General features: G+C 42.2%; 1 protein-coding gene across 2 annotated transcripts in view; it reads right to left on the reverse strand.

Moving 5' to 3' along the window:
* The window catches only part of ZMAT5 (zinc finger matrin-type 5), a 182,652-nt gene that overhangs the window by 77,482 nt on the left and 87,796 nt on the right, over positions 1 to 17,374 (reverse strand). For both annotated transcript variants that reach the window (XM_069619282.1, XM_069619283.1), the window contains exon 3: positions 2,150 to 2,212. In XM_069619282.1, coding sequence (XP_069475383.1) covers positions 2,150 to 2,212 — 63 coding nt within the window. The remainder of the gene's footprint in view (positions 1 to 2,149; positions 2,213 to 17,374) is intronic.

The following is a 17,374-nucleotide window of genomic DNA, read 5'->3' on the forward strand; positions in this document are numbered from 1 at the left end:
AAGGGGAAAACGATTGACTGGTGTGAGAAACCACCAGTCATTGTTCCCCAGGATTGTCTGGTTTTTCGCTTTGAAGGAGGGAGAGGATGCCTACTAAGCATTTATAAGAAAAACTAGAGAATTGAACAGTATACATTGTGTACTGTAAGATCAGCGAAAATGTACAGTCATGGATAGGGAAATGGGGAAAGGCTGGTGCACACAATGTGAAAGAAAGGAGTGACATGAAACACTACACGGGGCAGAGAAGTGATTCTGACTCAGATCGTTAGAGGTAGGGACAGGACCAGCCAGGACCAGCCAGTACACACTGAATGAGAAGACAAGTTTGAGTCCGCAGGGAGGAGTTAACAGCCGGTGTTTGAACCACAAAGAAGAGTAGTGAGGAGTTCAGCGAGTGTACATTATGAGTGAGGGATCAGTAGTGTACATGGAGCAATTCCAAGGAAAGGCGGCAAGACTGGTCAGTGTCCACCACAAATAAAGTATACACTTATCATGCCAATGCACATTAGTACAGAGGAGATCATTATAAAGTAGTGACACAGAAGCAGGTGAAGGAAATTACTACTTTGGTATCCAATTAACACTTGTACCATACAGTGCCTGTCCCCCAACTGACACTTCGAGGAAACCTTCATAGCCCCACATTCCACAGTGATGTAGTTTGGAATAACAGATATGGTTCCAAGCCACATCACAACAATCTTCGAGTGTGTTTTGCATGGTCGAGAGCAGACCATCATTTTGCACTGTGGGGGTGGATGGAAGGCCATCTGCTGGCGTCCACCTGACAGAGAAATAGAATTAAAATATGGTTCGTAACATGAGCTGCCATTAACACACAAGGTTAGGATATGATGGGACAGAACACACCACTAGGGAGCAAAGGGAAAGCACTGGTCAACCCCAGTATTGATAGAAGGAGGCCACGGCTTATAAAAGGAGAAAAGAGCTGTGTGGACTTGATGCCAGACACCACAAAGGAAAGCATTAAGGAAATGTCTGGTGTGCATACCTATGGAGGGGGTTCCATGTGATAATATCCCCGCAAAAATATTGCCATACAAACATTTTGCCATATTTTTGCAGCGATATTACCCCATGGAACCTGCAGGGGACACCCCCGCAACCCCCATATATTTTTTAAAGGGAGCGGAGGACACCCCCGCAAACCCCCCACCCATTTACCCCATAAATTATCCCCACCAAAAATATCGCCTATGGCCGTTCCCGATGACCAAATGTAGGGCGATATTTTTGGTGGGGATAATATTTCCTGATACCATGGAGGGAGAGGACTAGCCAGAAGTAATGGAATAGTGGAGGGAAGGGTCCAGGCGGTATGCATCTTGATGTAGGAAAAAAGAGAGACTGGTCATTACGCACAGAGGGTTGGTCGATGCACATCACTGTTTGTGGTGTGCACTGATCAAGTGACGGTTATACATTACCTAACATAATCAACATTTTACTCTCACCAAGTATTCCAACTTCTTCATTCATAGTCCCCAAAATGCTATTGCACTGCTTTCATATCCTCAGAGACCTCCAAGCAAGTTATACATCCCCCACTTGAACACACACATAGCCCAAAACAAGCTCTCGACAAAACATATCCCTACTGCGTCCCCGACTGTTTCTTTGTGCCCTTCCTACACGATCCAAGCCTGACAGAACCCAAAAAACACAATTAGGTGGTCTTGCTCCGATCTGCTTCCCATTAAAATGCCCCTTTTGTGCTTTAAAGCCTTCCAACAGAACCCGGCAGAGCTCCTTGCAGTCTCCTTTGTACATGCCAAAGTACTCAACCTCTTTGATCAAAAAATACAACAGGTTTCCACCGAACACACAAAAACTGTTGTAATCAACACTTCTTTAGGACTTCTCGCATTTGTGCAAATAAATATAAACCCACAAAGGAGGTGCTTTGCCTACTTATGACAACTTGAAGAGATATTTTCACAAGGATTTTCTCAATCCCGTGTTCAGGGTGTGTGGGCACTTTGCTAAACCAAGGCGGAGCAGTTTCCCATAAACATTTTTTGGCTAACCCTGTGTTAATAGTGGTCGAGCAGTCACAGTCTATTCTTAGGAGGGGACGAAAGAGAGCAAGTGAACACAAATAAACAGAGAAAACATGACTCACCAGTCTGAAGAAACTTCCGGCATGGTTTCTTATTCTGTTCATCTGCCAGGATTGCAGCTGCATCTGAGAACAAAAGACAATGAGCATCAAGAACTGGTGGAGACCACGGAAATAGACAGAAAAAAGTACTAGAGTGAGGATTTCAGACTCCAAACTAGGGTTGCATCAGTTATGCTGGGCAGTCTCTTCCCAACCGACTACCAGTATCTTACCCCCATGCCTGGTCTTGCCTTTCCTGGACTATTTTCTTCCTTACCATTGTGCCTGGTTCACTTTGTCTTTTTATCAGTAAGGCATTCAAAGAAATGTACTTTGTTCTTTTCCTACCATTTATGTCAGCAGGGCGAATTAGGGACATTTGTTCAGGTCCTGGAAATAGGGACATGGCCACATACACACAAGAGTAGTAGGATGCTTTTGTTGCTGACAATTTTAGGCTGCCTGTCTGGTCAGCAGCAGTTTACAAAGACACCTATGCTGACATGTATAGAAAGGCTCAAAACCTAGCTTGAAAAAACCCATTTACAACTCTATGTCGGCGTTCTCAATTTTTCCAGCATGAGGCTGCAATATTTGTCTTTTTCAGACCCCATTATAGTCTAGTTAAAGAGGTCATGCAAACTATGCCGATTTCCCACATAATCTATATAATTAATTGGAAACATAGGCCCTCATTACAGGTTTGGTGGTATTTGGGCTCTAAATCTACAATACCACCAAACAGATTTACTGTTACCGCCACTTGGTCCGGTGGAATAACCGCCAGATTACAAGTAGTGATAGGTGGTCTAGTCCCCATTTATTGGCCGAACTCGTAATGAGGCCCATAATGCTTGAATGCATGAATGCAGAAAAAGTACTCCACAATAAACCCCACAACAAGGGAACATGCGTCTCCTTCTGCCAGTAAATAGATCTCTTTTGTGCCACAAACAAATGCCCAAAGTGCTACATGACTTTGGTTATCAGGGTTTTAGCAGCGACTCAGTATGCTGCAGATTAGTGGTTCAGCCACACCACTTGCTTAATAGGAGTACTCCATCCTCCACTCTCCCATCTATTCTTTCTCCCTCACAGACTATGATCTGGTTCACCCCAGGCAGGGGCACAATGCGCTACCCCTTGGACAGGCTTCGCCACTACAAGACCACTCCGGTGTTGATGGGCGCAGTATAAATGTCCAATAACATAAGGAGAAAACTGGAGTGGCATACGTGACTTTAATTGACCTCACGCTAGCATAGGCGTCCCTAGGGGAGGACAAGAAGGGGCAATTGCACCAGCCAATTGGTGCCTTGCACCCCATCTGACAGAGAAAACCTTAAGGTACGTCTTCGGCCACCCAGTCAATCACGTGCTTACAGTCCATTTGATTAGCCCATTCTTTTTTCTGGTCGGAAGCGGACACCACAGGAATAGATGGGTCCCGATTATCATTAAAGTGGGCACATCTGTGTTAAAAGCAGGCTTCCCAATTGCTGGGCAGACTATTGTTTTGCAAACGTGCAGCTTACAATGCCATAGAAACAAGAAAAAGAAAGAAAAAAAAAAAGACATTTCCAGTGAAACATGCTTGTTAAACTTAAATGCGCCAGTTTTCTTTCAAATGTATTTCCTTTTTTGTCAGACTACCCCCGCAAATATCTTGTGACTTCTGTGCCCCTTCCTTTGAGTTTCTGACCAGACGTCCAGAGGGGGTCCCGCGAGGGAACCTCGTAATAGGGCAGAATGGGTTTAACGGCGCCGGCACCTTTACCGGCGCCGTTAAACCCATTCCGCCAGGGTCGTAATGAGGGCCATAGAGTGCAAAGGGAAAAGCAGCGCTTTGCAAGTGAAACTCCAAAATTCGCCTGTAAATGACATTTACTTTGCTGCTGAAACTCCAAAATGCCTGTACATAACACTTCCCAACACTCAAAATTTTGCTTGCCGCTAAAATTCATTTAACCTAAGGAAGCACTGTGAATGTACAAAGTCCTGAAAGGTTAAGAGCAAAACATTTTTCAGCAAAACTGGATTGACTGTGAATGACAGCTCCTGTCAAAAATCTGAGTGCAACACACTGGGCTACCTGTGAATGACAATTCATGTCAAATGGGCTCTCCTGATGAAACTTTAAAGTTATTTAAACTAAAAATCAGCCAAACTAGCAAATATGAAAGGATTGTTGCTGAAAGAAACACAGATTTCAGTTGTTTTTGATCCCACATGTTTAAATCTAAGAAAGTGATTTATCTATGTCATTTGATGCAACAAGTTTGTTTTCTGCTGGATTTTAAGTCACAAAATTAAGAATAAATTAGCCTGGCTGGGCTGCAAGAAGTGGAAAACAGGTTTCCCCCAAGGGGAGGGCATTCCTCTCAGCAGATACTCACTGACATATGATTATTGTGAGGTAGGACAGACTTTTGTCTGCAGCCAGAGACTGAACAATGGCAGATTCTCCAGGCCAGGAAATGGACATGTGAAGAGGTCGTAAACTTGGTTTGCAGAAGGTTCCCAAAGCTTGGGGCTACTCCTTGAGCTCCAGGGAGAGACAAAAGGCGGACTATTTGCTGCTAAGAACATGTAATGAACAATTTTTAGAGACTCATAACTTGTTATCATAAATGGTGAAAAATACAAAAAGGGCAGATTTGTTAGTCTAATTTTTGGCACTACGTTTCAAAACGTAGTGGAACTATGTAACATATTCTGAACAGGAATGGCGATATTTGTGGGTTTATGGGAACTGTATTTATGCTAGAATTGTTACATCCCTATGGTAAACGCACATATTTGTGGAAATTTGGAAGTTTGGAAATTGTTTTCATGAGGAAATGGACAAAATGCTGCAAAAAGGCGAAACAAGATCACACAGCTGCGGGATTTTGCTGAACAGATACTCCATAAAATATGGAATCCTTGTATGTAATTTTCATAGAGGTTACAAATGTATAAATATGTATTTAGGACAAAATTCGATTTTGATACTAGTGGAGGTTTCTAAGGATTGTAAAAACCAAACCATAAACTTGACATCACCTGTGTTTGAGCCAATCACTCAGATGCAAGGCGGAGATGAGGCTCTGATCCAATCCCAGTTCACACGGGCGAGTTTAGTTAAGCCAGCACATACCCCCATTTTTGTGATCTCATTTGAAAGGATAAATAGAGACAGCTGACAACACATAGGGACTCACTCTTCTGATTCCAGCGAAGCACCCTGATCCAGCATTCAACATCCAGCATTCAACATCCTTCCAGATCCAGATGCCAAGGACCAGGCCAAGCAGTAGCTGAACCATTTCCTCAATCCTCAAACTAATTCTTACAACCCAGTGAAGCGCTGTGGTGTGAGAAAGCATCCTGAAACTAGCATCCTGAAACTATCTGGCTTGCTACCATAATGCTTGCCTCATGAACTCGCCATCCCGCTGATTTGAAATACCCAGAAACAAGAAGGGCAGACCCTTTGCAGTTCCGGTGACCGGCCAAGCTGAATCAGTCCCACGCCTGATGTGCTGTCTTTCCTTGATAGACCCAATCCTTTGACCAGAACCGTGACTGTCCTAAAAGCTTAAATCCCAGTGGCTTGTGAGTATTAACAGGACGCTATAGAACTATTGTATACCTTGCTTATCTTGTTCCACTCTAATCTCTTAACTATCCCTACTTTCATAACTAGTAACAGTGTCAAAATCTTTAGTGCTATCTTATTCTGCCTAGTCATCTTTATTTGTGTAACTCTGACATGTAACTCTGATCCATAAATCCCACTTAGTGTTTGGACTGGTGCCGCCGGGGAAGGAGATGGGGATCTGTTACTGAAGTCATAAATCAGTCTCAGAGCTTACTTCGTCCCGACTTGGTTGCCTAGCCTGAATGCTCCAGCCTTGAATAAAAGCATAAGCCATATTTTCTGATTCTAAACTGAAGTTCTTGTCCAAAGTCGTGTCTTTATTTTCGAAAAATACCTCTCACCAAAACCTCCATAACTCCCTCATTTTCTAAGGTAGAAACGAAATTTCAACTCCCGCTTGTACCTAACATCCTTAGCTACCTCTACAACTCAAAGTGCGATGGAACTGTTCTATAAAAAAAAGAAAAATGTGCATAAGTAAAAAGTTTGCCGCAAATGGACATTTGGAAAATTTTTACACGTGTGAATTACATTTAAATTATCTCCCACTTGGCCTTTGAGATCCCAACTGTTTCCTTTCGATTACGTTATTGCTTATGTTTGCTTGCATCTGTTCAAAGCGGCTCCCGTAGGAATTTATAATAATTTAAGCATTTTTTAACATATTTAGTGTTTTTGCTGAGCCAATTTCAAAGCCATTCTGATAGTTGAAAAGTCAAATCCGTATTTCTCCTGTGTTTAAAGGGGGAAGATGGGAGTGATATTTTGTTTGGTCTGTGTTATTCGGGAGTACCTGCACTCTCCTCACATCTATTTAAATTGCCAATTGGTGGGTTGAGGGGTGTTGCAGGGGGACCCTCTAACCATAGTGCTATCTGTTCCAAACCAACCCAAAAGTATTCTTTCCTTTGCTGCATTCTTTTTGTGTCCATTGCTTGATTCCTAGTGCATTAAAGATATTATTCATTGTTCCTATCACCCCATTGGTGATTGTTGTTACCTATTAAGTATATTGTGATTTTAAATTCTAAATAAATAAATATTTACCTGTACAACTAGCCTGATTCCTGATTCAGTGTAACCTGGGGGGTATTTTGAGAAGGGTGTGATGAGTGGTATATCATTCGGAATATTGAACTTATAGATACAAATAAATATGGGTTTCATTTGCGCACTACATGCTGGGCGAGACTTGGGTGTGTGCCTGATTGAAAACATTTCCGTATATTTGTTCAAATGCAATTTCACCTAAGGAGAAGTTATCGAATTTATTTCAACGAAAATGGTAGGTAAAGTTGTATATGTATAATGCATAATAGGTGGGGTGTGGCATAAGGGTATAGTTTGGGTAGGAAGGGGGTCCCCCCCTGCATTATATTTTAAAAAATGCTTTAAAAAAAAAGTACTAAGTTAATTTCGTTTTTCAGTTCAATAAATTCGAACACTTCTCCATAAGGTAAAATATTTTTGATTAACTCACCGACATCCATTAAACGTTAGGATTCAATGCAATAGTGTTATGGATTATTTGTTTAAAATACAGAGTATGCCCTTTAAGGAAAATAGTTGCACTGACATGTTGAAGTTGTAATATGTATGTTTGGCTTGGTGCCGTTCAGAGTGCTGTGGAGTACCTGATGAAAGGAAAGAGTGTGTGTGGGGGCAGGGGGAGGGGTGGGGGGGGGTCGTTTGCAGACTGTTATTGTCTTCTGTTATGAAATGTTCCATTAATTGTTTCAAAGATACAAAGATAGGGCAACAAACGATTAATTGTTTTCAATGAAAGAAACGCACAGTAAAACACTTATGAGAATAAATGCTGTTTTTAGGGACTTTTGCAACTGCTGCACATGAGAACTTTTTAGGGTGTATATCAACTTGATGCAAAGGTTTCATGGTCGAAAATCTACTCTCAACTTCCACAATGTAATGTTCAAATCTAAAAGTAATGCTAGAGGGAGAATATGTTCACATTTTCTGAAGGATTGGCAGATATGGCCTCTCAATGGACGAACTGTCAGTGATACACCTGGGAAATGTACTTGGAATGGTGGCTGTAAATCAGCCACTTTGGATTACATAGGTGGGAATATGCAGCACTTAACCTTATAAGTGACTTGGAAGTGATTTCCAATGCTCAATAGTGACCACTCCCTAGTTTCAGTTAAATTGAATATGTTCCTAAACAGGTTTAATGTGTGGGGTCCGACAAATCTTGGAGTTACTAACAGCAGGTCCAAAATAAAATGGAATACCACGAAAATCAGGAAGATGACTAAAAGAATGAGCCTTTATATTGAAAATGTAAAAACTGAAATCACCAATATGAATTGTGATGATGTTGAAACTATAATCAGGCAATTGACCAGGGAAGTGGCCTCAGTTTGCGGTACCCCTATCATTGCTACTGGTAAGTCTGGCAAGTCTTCATATGATAGAGAGTTGGTGGTGGTAAGGCGTTCCCACCGCCGTGAACTTCGAAAGTTAAAAAAGCTCTCTATTTCATGGGATGAATATACTGCACGAAGAAGACAAACTAACAAATTCAGGGGTTGGTGCAAACGTCAGGCATGAAAAAATAAATACCAAATGTCAAAATCTGAAAGGTGCTGTACAAGTAGGAGATAGTAGATACGTGTGGAAAATGATAAATAAAGTTAGAGGCTATTCTTTACCACAACCCCTTAATGCGATTGGGGAACAGATATGGGTTGAATATCTTACAAAGAACATGTATGATGAACATATAAAGAACATGGTTGTTCACACCTTAGATGCCTGGCCAGTAGCGATATAATAAAAATGATTGGTAAGCTTAAAAATTCGAGAAACCCAGGACCCAATGGGTTAGCCTCTGTGGTTATTACATATGATCCCATAAGTTGGTCATTAATTTTGATGACATTATGTAAAAAAGTGTGCCATGAAAAAAGAATACCTACATCATGGACTACCTCTATATTGATCCCCGTGTATGAAGCAGGCTCGAGATCTATGCCTGAAAATTATCAGACTTTGTGACTGCTCGACAACACCAGCAAAATATTTGCCGCTATTGTTTTGGAGCATCTGCAATATTGGGCTGATGACAGCCAAATACTGCATCAGTTTCAGTCAGGTTTTCTGGATGCAGTACCATGTATAATGTCAGACTCCTTGATCCTATAACTACCAGAGCCAAACAGCCGTCCAATTCTTCTATTTATGTTACATTTGTAGATTTTAGTTCGGCTTTTGACAGGGTCGATCGTTATAAGTTTTGGGAAATCCTGTCTATATTAAAGTGTCCTACATGGTTACTAGAAATAATAAAGTCACATCATTATAACACTGCTTGCGTACGGCTCGACAATGAAGGCCGTTTAACTACACCGATAAAAATTAACAAGGGTGTCAAACAGGGATGTCTATTGGCGGCACTTCTCTTTAATTTGTACACAGCCCAACTAATTGGACGCCTTGAAAAACATTCCCATTGTCCAGCTAAATTTAAAACTACCAAGGTCACAGCATTATTGTATGTGGATGATCTTGTGATAGTCGACCACACTATAAAAAGGCATGAAAGCAATTTGGAAGAATTGGGCCAATTTTCCACGAACATAGTATGATCATCAACTTTAAAAAAAAACTAAGACCATATTATTCACTACAAGGAAAGTAAATAGGCCTGTAATGACAACAAGCTGGGGAACGATTAATGTCACATTTTTAATCAGTTTGGTAAAATGTATGTTTAATTAAACCAGTTTGGCATGATGACCCTTATTTGATGTGCCACCACCCTGCCCCCTTATTTTATTTGTGCCCTCTGGATTTCCCCTCCCTCCAAACCCCTCAATATCGATTTCTAGAAACGCCACTACACACTCGAACTGACACTATTTTAGCATACTCCCTTTTAGATGCAAAAAACTATTTTATAGAAGCTCACCTAACCTATAGTGCACTCCAGCAATGTATGGGCATTCCACATTATAACTTGTACATGCAATGCTCTTAGAACTTTAGTCTCCTTTTATGTAAGTTCCATCGCAGATCTACCCATTTACCACAGTGTTCCCTCATGTATGCACTTACAACTGCAGCTTTATTAGATGGTCTCGTTATGGGTTCAAGTTCCTTGTCTTGAGTCTGCATCTTAGCATTTACTGCACTCTATTGCATGAACTGGAGTATTACATAACACATACAATGCTCATAGAGAAATAAGCCTCCTTGCATTTTACTTAATTTTAAAATTATGTATTGCCATTATGAGAAAACCTGAGCACCAAATGTTTTATATGCAGCAATTTCACAGCAACAGCTCCGCCTTGGAATCACTTTTCCTTTTAGGTTTGAAAAAACAGAAAAATTAGCATAGCCAATATGGCAAGTATTTATATCAAATTAGACCGGCTTGTTAGGGAGTTTTCCTATCTGTACAAATGCCAAATTATTAGAGGGTTCTGCTAATTTATGCGGTACTCTAGTGGCAGATTGGCAAGGAACGTATTGGATTAATCCGTACTCCTTATGTTTACTTCCATCCAATGATAAATCGTGGGAGCAAACGGCATGCATTAATCCCATAGCAGCTCCACATACTCTTCATTTACTCAATTAAGGATTTATTGAAGGTAAACGTGAATAGCGTGAATAGCCAACCAGGGAAGAAACCAGCACCAAAGTAACGAATAAAAGGTGCGATCCTTAAAACCCAAGCAGGGTCCGACCTTCCTGGCTATCCGGCCCACTGTAGCTCTGTACAGCGAATTCGACCAGAGGATGGGTCCTGGCTTGTAGTTTGGGCAAACTGGTTGGTCACACCAGCTCAAGGGAAGAGGTTTCCTGGAGAATCTTCTCTGTCGTCGGATTCGGAGATTCAGACCTGCAGCAGGGCTTCACCGGGTGGTTCAGTCGTGGTAAGGGTCCTCTTCTTCAGTTCCTCGTTGTTTCTTTCGTTCCAGTGGCGACTCTGCTCTTCCAGTCCCCGAGACCTGCTTTTTATGCAGTTTTCCCCCATTCATACAGCCTGGCTGTCAATCACAAAGCACGGTGGCTGGCCTGGCAAGGCCAGTCCCCTTAGCCAATCAGACAAGAGTGCGACTTGGGTTACTAAGGCAACCCAAGCTGCCTACCTAGACTATCAGGCGCCTTAAGGAGGGCTTCTGTGCAGAAGCCCGCGAAAAGACAGCGAACAAAGGAATCATCCCCGGTTTGGCGCACAGAGAAAAACACGAGAAATACTTTAACAAAAAGAAATGGCGAATAAACCCAGCCGTAGCCAAAATAAAATGTATTTGGTCAAGCAGGTTTATGTTTGAGGCTAATATAATAGCCTGGAACAATACCACGTTTATGTAATATAAGCGCGGTAGGAAAGTTAGGGTAGATACCACTGCCACCAGCCAAGTCTTAAAGTTAAGGGAGCGAAACAAGGCTCCAAGAGGCACAGACAAAAAGGGATAAGAGTTAACCCTTTCCAGTACTCCATGTAAGATGCGGTGCACTGGGTCTGCAGTTTAAAGTGACTATATAAAGTTAAAGGCAACTTTACCTGTTTCTGGGGGGACAGTAGTTAGCCCCGGAAATATGGAATTATTGGAAAGTCTCAAAGAAAACTCTGTATCACTGCACTGAAGGTGCTGTCTAACACACATAAAAGGGGTGCTCTCGAGTAGGTGAGGCTCCAGTGCCCAAGATCACACAACAGTGAAAATACACACAGCAAAAACACATGTAAGAGTGGGGAAAAGGCTCACACTCTTACCAGGTGAAAAAATAAACCTTAGAAATCCAGCAAAGCTGCTGAGGGACTCATTAGGTAAGGGGAATCAGCCATGTATTGAGAATTCTCCCTAACACCTACCAACAGCTAAGGAAGTGTATTTAGTTTCGATTCGCCATGCACCCTACCATCACTTCAAGGAAGATGGAATACTAGCTCCTGTATAATAGTTCTGAGACCTTTATACCGAGACCAGAGTTTTATTATAATCCTTTGCCACATAAAACACAGTGGAATAGCATCCTACCACCAGTTGCATAGCCAAGCTGTAGCCAAGGGGTATGGTCCGCCCTCAATTGCCCTTGGCCCAACCCGTCACATTGAATTCAGGGGAGGGGATGGGTGTCTGCTGCTCTTCTCGAGTTAACCCAAATGCTGATCACCGCATTGGCAAGTTAACACTCAAAACCACAAGAGCCCTCCCCGCCCCCCCAGACTGCTCTCAACCTGGCGGTCTGACACAAAGTAGTCAGTGCCCAAATTGATCAATTAATCAATGTAATGCACTCTGTGATCATTGAAGTACATACGGTTTGCTTGTTAACCATAGCACAACTGATCACGTTTTCACCCTTCTATGGGGAATAGGCTGGTCATGCGCAATAACCGAATTTGAAATGCAGTTTGTTAAGTCGACAGTTCTAAAGGTATGATAAGGGCTTGTGGCAGAGTACTGTACTGTGTTCATATGCCACATCACAGTTCTAAACTGTATTCAGGTACATGCACCTTCTTAGTTACATCTGATCACCATCGTCCCTATGCTCTGGTATGTGAACACCATTTGCCACTTCCACTCTCTGTGCAGTTGTGCATTCTGTTAGGAAGCCAAGTTCTCTACCTATGCTAGAGTATTTGTACCTTTGTCATACAGCTACTAATCTGTATCCTGCACCTATACTGCAGCCTGTACACCTTCATTGTGGCTGTTAATGTTAAAATGTGTCCTGGTGCTATGTTAGAACACAAGGACCCTCATTGTGGACAGCTAATCTTGCCCTTGCAATGACACTCTTTATTGTCTTCATTGCAGCATGGACGACGGGGTTAAGTGACTTTGAGGGTGCTCCCAAACTTACTGAGTGTGATTTACTCAGCGCCTTGTCCTGTGATTTTAAATGTTTTGTATCTACGTTTACATGTCAGCACCCTGATGCTTGCGAGCTGCTGGCGCTATATAAACAAACAAATAATAGCTACCTGCCCCAACACCCCATTAAGGTGCTGGAGGGAGGACAGCACCACAATTTACCTGGTAAATGTCAGCAGTAGGGCCAGGGAGGACCCCACCACAATCCTTGTGCCACAAAGAGGAGACAAACCAGCAGCAGGATTGCGGTGTGCCCCGCTGCAGCAAAGCAGCAGGGCCAACACCGAGGGAAACATTGCAACACCTGCCACAGAACGCGGCAATGATGTACGCTGCACCAACTACAACACTGCTGTGTCTGCCGGAGCAGGTAGGAAACACTAACCCACCAGGGACCCCTTTTTTGAAAAGAGGCCCAGTAGCCCACCAAGGATTCTATATATTAAATAAAAGCCCCCATAAAGGCCATAGTGACCCCACTAAACCAGTAGGGATTTTCATATGTTAATAAAGGCCTCAGGAGGGCCTAAAAGAGAAATCCTCCCTGGAGACCAGTACATGGTACATCTTTGAAAAAAGGTGGGCTTACAAGCTGACCAATCCTAGGAGGGGGTGGGGTATTTAAGGAGATGTGTGTGAATGGTAGAGTGTGGGTTGGTTGGTTGAGGACCAATGTTCCCTCTAAGCTATGCGCATGTGCGCTTGCCCAGCTTCCTTCTGGGTGCCGCTCAGAAGATTTTTAGCAGCACACACAGACAATTCTCACCTATTCAAAAAGATGTACTAAGGCACAAGCCGCAGCACTTACCTGAAATGTTCTTTCTCTTAAAATAAGCAGCTAGTCTTGATATTCTGCTAATTTGCATTACACTACTATGCACCTAAAATCTCTAACAGCAAAATACAACACAAGAGGTTAAAAACTAAAATGAAAAACTGGCTCCATGAACAGAAGAATCTAACCAATCTAACCCGTCTGCCTGCACACATTAACCAAAAGTTTTCCCTCCCCAGCCCTCACCCATGACTCCTAAACCTGACTCTAGCACATTTTTACTTATGACTCTAACTTCTGCCCCAGAGTACAGTAAGATACTACCGGACAACCTTGACTCTACCTCTCTTGGCTCTGCAAAAGGTTAGTAGACGTGTACCTACATCCACTTGTTTTGTTTGTTGTAACATGAATAACGTTCACGCGCCAGATTTTCTGTTATTCATTGTGCCTTACCAAAGGCGTCACCCACACTTTAGAATCGAACTACCAGCTCAAATATCGGATACTGACTATAAGTAACCAAATCCCATACTTTCTCTTCTTTGTACATATGTCGCGCAAGTGCTTTGAAGTGGCCCCCTTGTAAGTTAACACATTATAAAACTCAAATATGAATTTGCTCTCTAAAGATTTTGAAAGAAACAGGTGATGCTCAGCATCTCCTACTTTAGCATTACTAACATTACCCTATAAGTAGAGAGCAACATTGCAATATCATTTACTTAGCCTACAAGGGATAATGGGTATGGACTAAGCCTGGGATTACTCATCCATAGTATCAGGGAACCGGATATTCAGACAGGAGAATGCTTTTCACACAATCTGCATTGTTTCCAAGTGTTCAGAGTTCCTTTGGGCATAGACCTTCACACATTATAAGGTAACTTGCTTCTATACAAACATGGTTTCACTGAGGACTTGTGTAATCCTACACAATGATATAAGGGTGGGTGTGTTGCAAACAATCTTGTATGCACTGCAAAAGAATTGTGTACATGCAGTGTCATGACATTCTTAAAATGCACATCATATGTTGAAGCATTTAAATATGCCTTGCTTGCAAAGTATTGTGGGTCTGCAAATATCCAAGTGAGTATTTACTGTTACAATACCTCACTTTTTACAGTGCTCTATCAACTAGTATTGGAGGCAAGTACAGGGGCAAGGGTATGGGTGGAAGCATCACTCCTTGCGGGTGATGAACTAAACAACATATTTCAAAGACAAAGAGACCTTTCCGCAGTACACTGGAGGAAATGTGTAGCGTGTTTGCTAAAGGATAGGAGATTCTAGTACCCATCTAGACAACAGCACCTTCTTTTTCTTTCTATGCTCAACTGCTGAGGTCTTTTCAATGTACCCATGTGTTTTTGTGTGCAGTCTCTAGCATCTCCCTGCATCTTATTTAACTGATCACAAAGAATTACAAAATAGGGATCCATAGTTACAGAAGAAGGCCCTCAATCTGGTGCATCTCTGATAAATTGATGCAATTAGCTTAAAAGGCATGTATGTGTAATTTTCTTCAACAGGGCTCCATAATAAACCTCAGTAATTCTCTTGTTTAATTTTATCTAGGCTGTGGTGCGGCAGGTCAAACTACGCACTTTATTATGTGCCCTGTCATTTCACTTCAGGGATTCAAGCAGGGCTCTAATCAGATTCTGCTCCCTGCTTGCACTGCAAATGATTTTTCAGGGAGTAAACAAGTAATTAGCTTTGCCAATATAGACACTTTCTGCTTATTAAAATATGTTCTTTCCCCATAAAATTAATTTTGGTATCAGGCATTAAAATTATTAGAGTTCCTTCCTTCCTATGCCACTGCTCTACTGGTCACCAATTCGAAAACAAATCAGTGGAGCTTTGTGGGTTGACGCAATATGTTCATTGTTTCTCATTTTTGATAAGCACATTCTTTTTTTAGGGAGTAAAAATGCATGGTGCCTATGTCTCTTAACTCTAAGGCTGGTGTTATCACTATACAGAGGAGAAAGCAATGTGGATAGTAAGCAGAGACACAGGAATTTTGGATTATCATATTCTAAAGTGCAGTTATTCTGATGCAACTATCATGCCTACACAAATTATTAGAAGCATATTCTCCCCTTGAATTACTTCATTAAAGTGACACTTGAACTCCGTTTAGCATGTTTTTCACACATTGCTTTTAATTGCCATTAATCCATTGGCAAATGTATTCTGTCCGAGTTTCACCCACATCAGTTATGACAAGACATTTGAGGGCCACAAATGCCAGGGACGTCGTTTGCAGCAGTAACAGGCTGACACACCAGTCTATTCAAACCCACCTACCCGACCCACCAGCAAGAGCCAACCTGCCTAACGGTCGATGAACAATAACACGCCAACCCTGATTAAGACCCAATGGGTCGAAACGCATGTCGGCTGACCACTTGAGATTACTGCATCAAGAATTAAATTCCCTGTTTTTGAAAAATCAGAATACAAAGAAAAATGTCTAAGAATAAATATTGTTTGCGCAAGATATCTGGGAACACAACCAAGAGATATTTGTGTTCTGTAATACAAATGAGTGATTTTCCAGTGGCATAAAACATGCAGGGCCTCATTACGACTTGGGGCGGTATCCTGGCATAAATCTGCCAGAATACCGCCAAAGAGAATTACTTTTACTACCACTTGGTCCAGAGGAATTCCCTCCGGATTACAACTGGTGGTGGCGGTGTAATTCCCCATTCAAATTGAGTCCATATTGAGTTCATTGGACTCAATGTGGCTTTCTGGCAGAATCACTGCAGCTGAAATTCTGACGATTTCTGCATAGAGTTGGAGAATTTACCTCCAGGATTTTCCTGGCGGCAAATCTTTCACTCCAGGCCCGAAATCGTAATTTGGAGTAGTGGCAAAGTTGGTGGTTATGGAGTTACCGCAACTTTACCACTTACAACCAAACTCGTAATGAGGCCGACCTTTTTCTCTGTGCAGAGGTAGCTTGCAAGGTACTGTGGCAGATATTGAAGTCTTGGACTGGTTGATGAGTTTTTTGTGTAATCACATATGACATTTTGTTTTAGCCTATGTGTTTGGAAAAAAGTGTTGTAAGATTTTTAAAGAATAGCAGTGGCTGGGAAGAGGACATTCCTTTCCAAACTCTCTTCTGCAACGGTAGCTCACAAAATGGCTTACATCATTAGTCAGTTGCGCACATGGAAAATAATGTGCGCACAACAGCCAACCGGTTCCACACAGAGAAAAATTAGAGGGAACATTGGTGAGGACAGGAGGCGTCCCGAGAAACCAGAGGAGGAGAGAGAACGATTGGCGTGCAGAGGCTATTATTCGGAGGGGGTAGAGGGGTCTGTAGAGTGTGGAGTGTGAACGCGGAAAGTGTGAGGAGTGAAGTAAGAGTACGAGTATCAGCGTGCTAGTGATTGTAATGGCGGAGGTAGCAGTAGTCGATAGTGGTATTGGGAGTAATGGAATAGTGATTGAGAGAGTAAGTAAAAGGATAATATTGGCAGTGGAGTAGGTAGTACAGAGCATTAGTGAGTAGAAGCACTAGAGCAGTAGAGGGCGATAGCAAGGGTTAAATACAGAGTAGAAATAGCAGTGAAGACATAATGCGGAGAGCGACAAGGAGTGTGAGAATAGGAGTAACCATCTGCATACATTTGAGACAGATTAGAATAGCGTGGGTAGAAGCAGGTAGCAATAATAGTAAGCGAAGAAGTTAAGTACGTTGAAAGGGTGGAGTTGGAAAGGCAGAGTGAGAGATTGGAGGGATAGCAACGTGGTGGGAGGAGAACATATTAGTAGCCTTATATGACGTCAGGTAAGAACGTATGTGGAAGAAGAGAGAGTGAAACCAGGCGAAAGAAGGCATCATCCCTAACCTCGAGACTACTAAGCTGGATAGGTTAGGTAAAGGCTAGAAAAACCCCAGGGAGTTAGCTAAAACTTTAGGGAAGTCACCAACA

Source organism: Ambystoma mexicanum, chromosome 10, assembly GCF_040938575.1.
Source record: "Ambystoma mexicanum isolate Mex_15411 chromosome 10, UKY_AmexF1_1, whole genome shotgun sequence".
Taxonomy (NCBI): Eukaryota; Metazoa; Chordata; class Amphibia; order Caudata; family Ambystomatidae; genus Ambystoma; species Ambystoma mexicanum.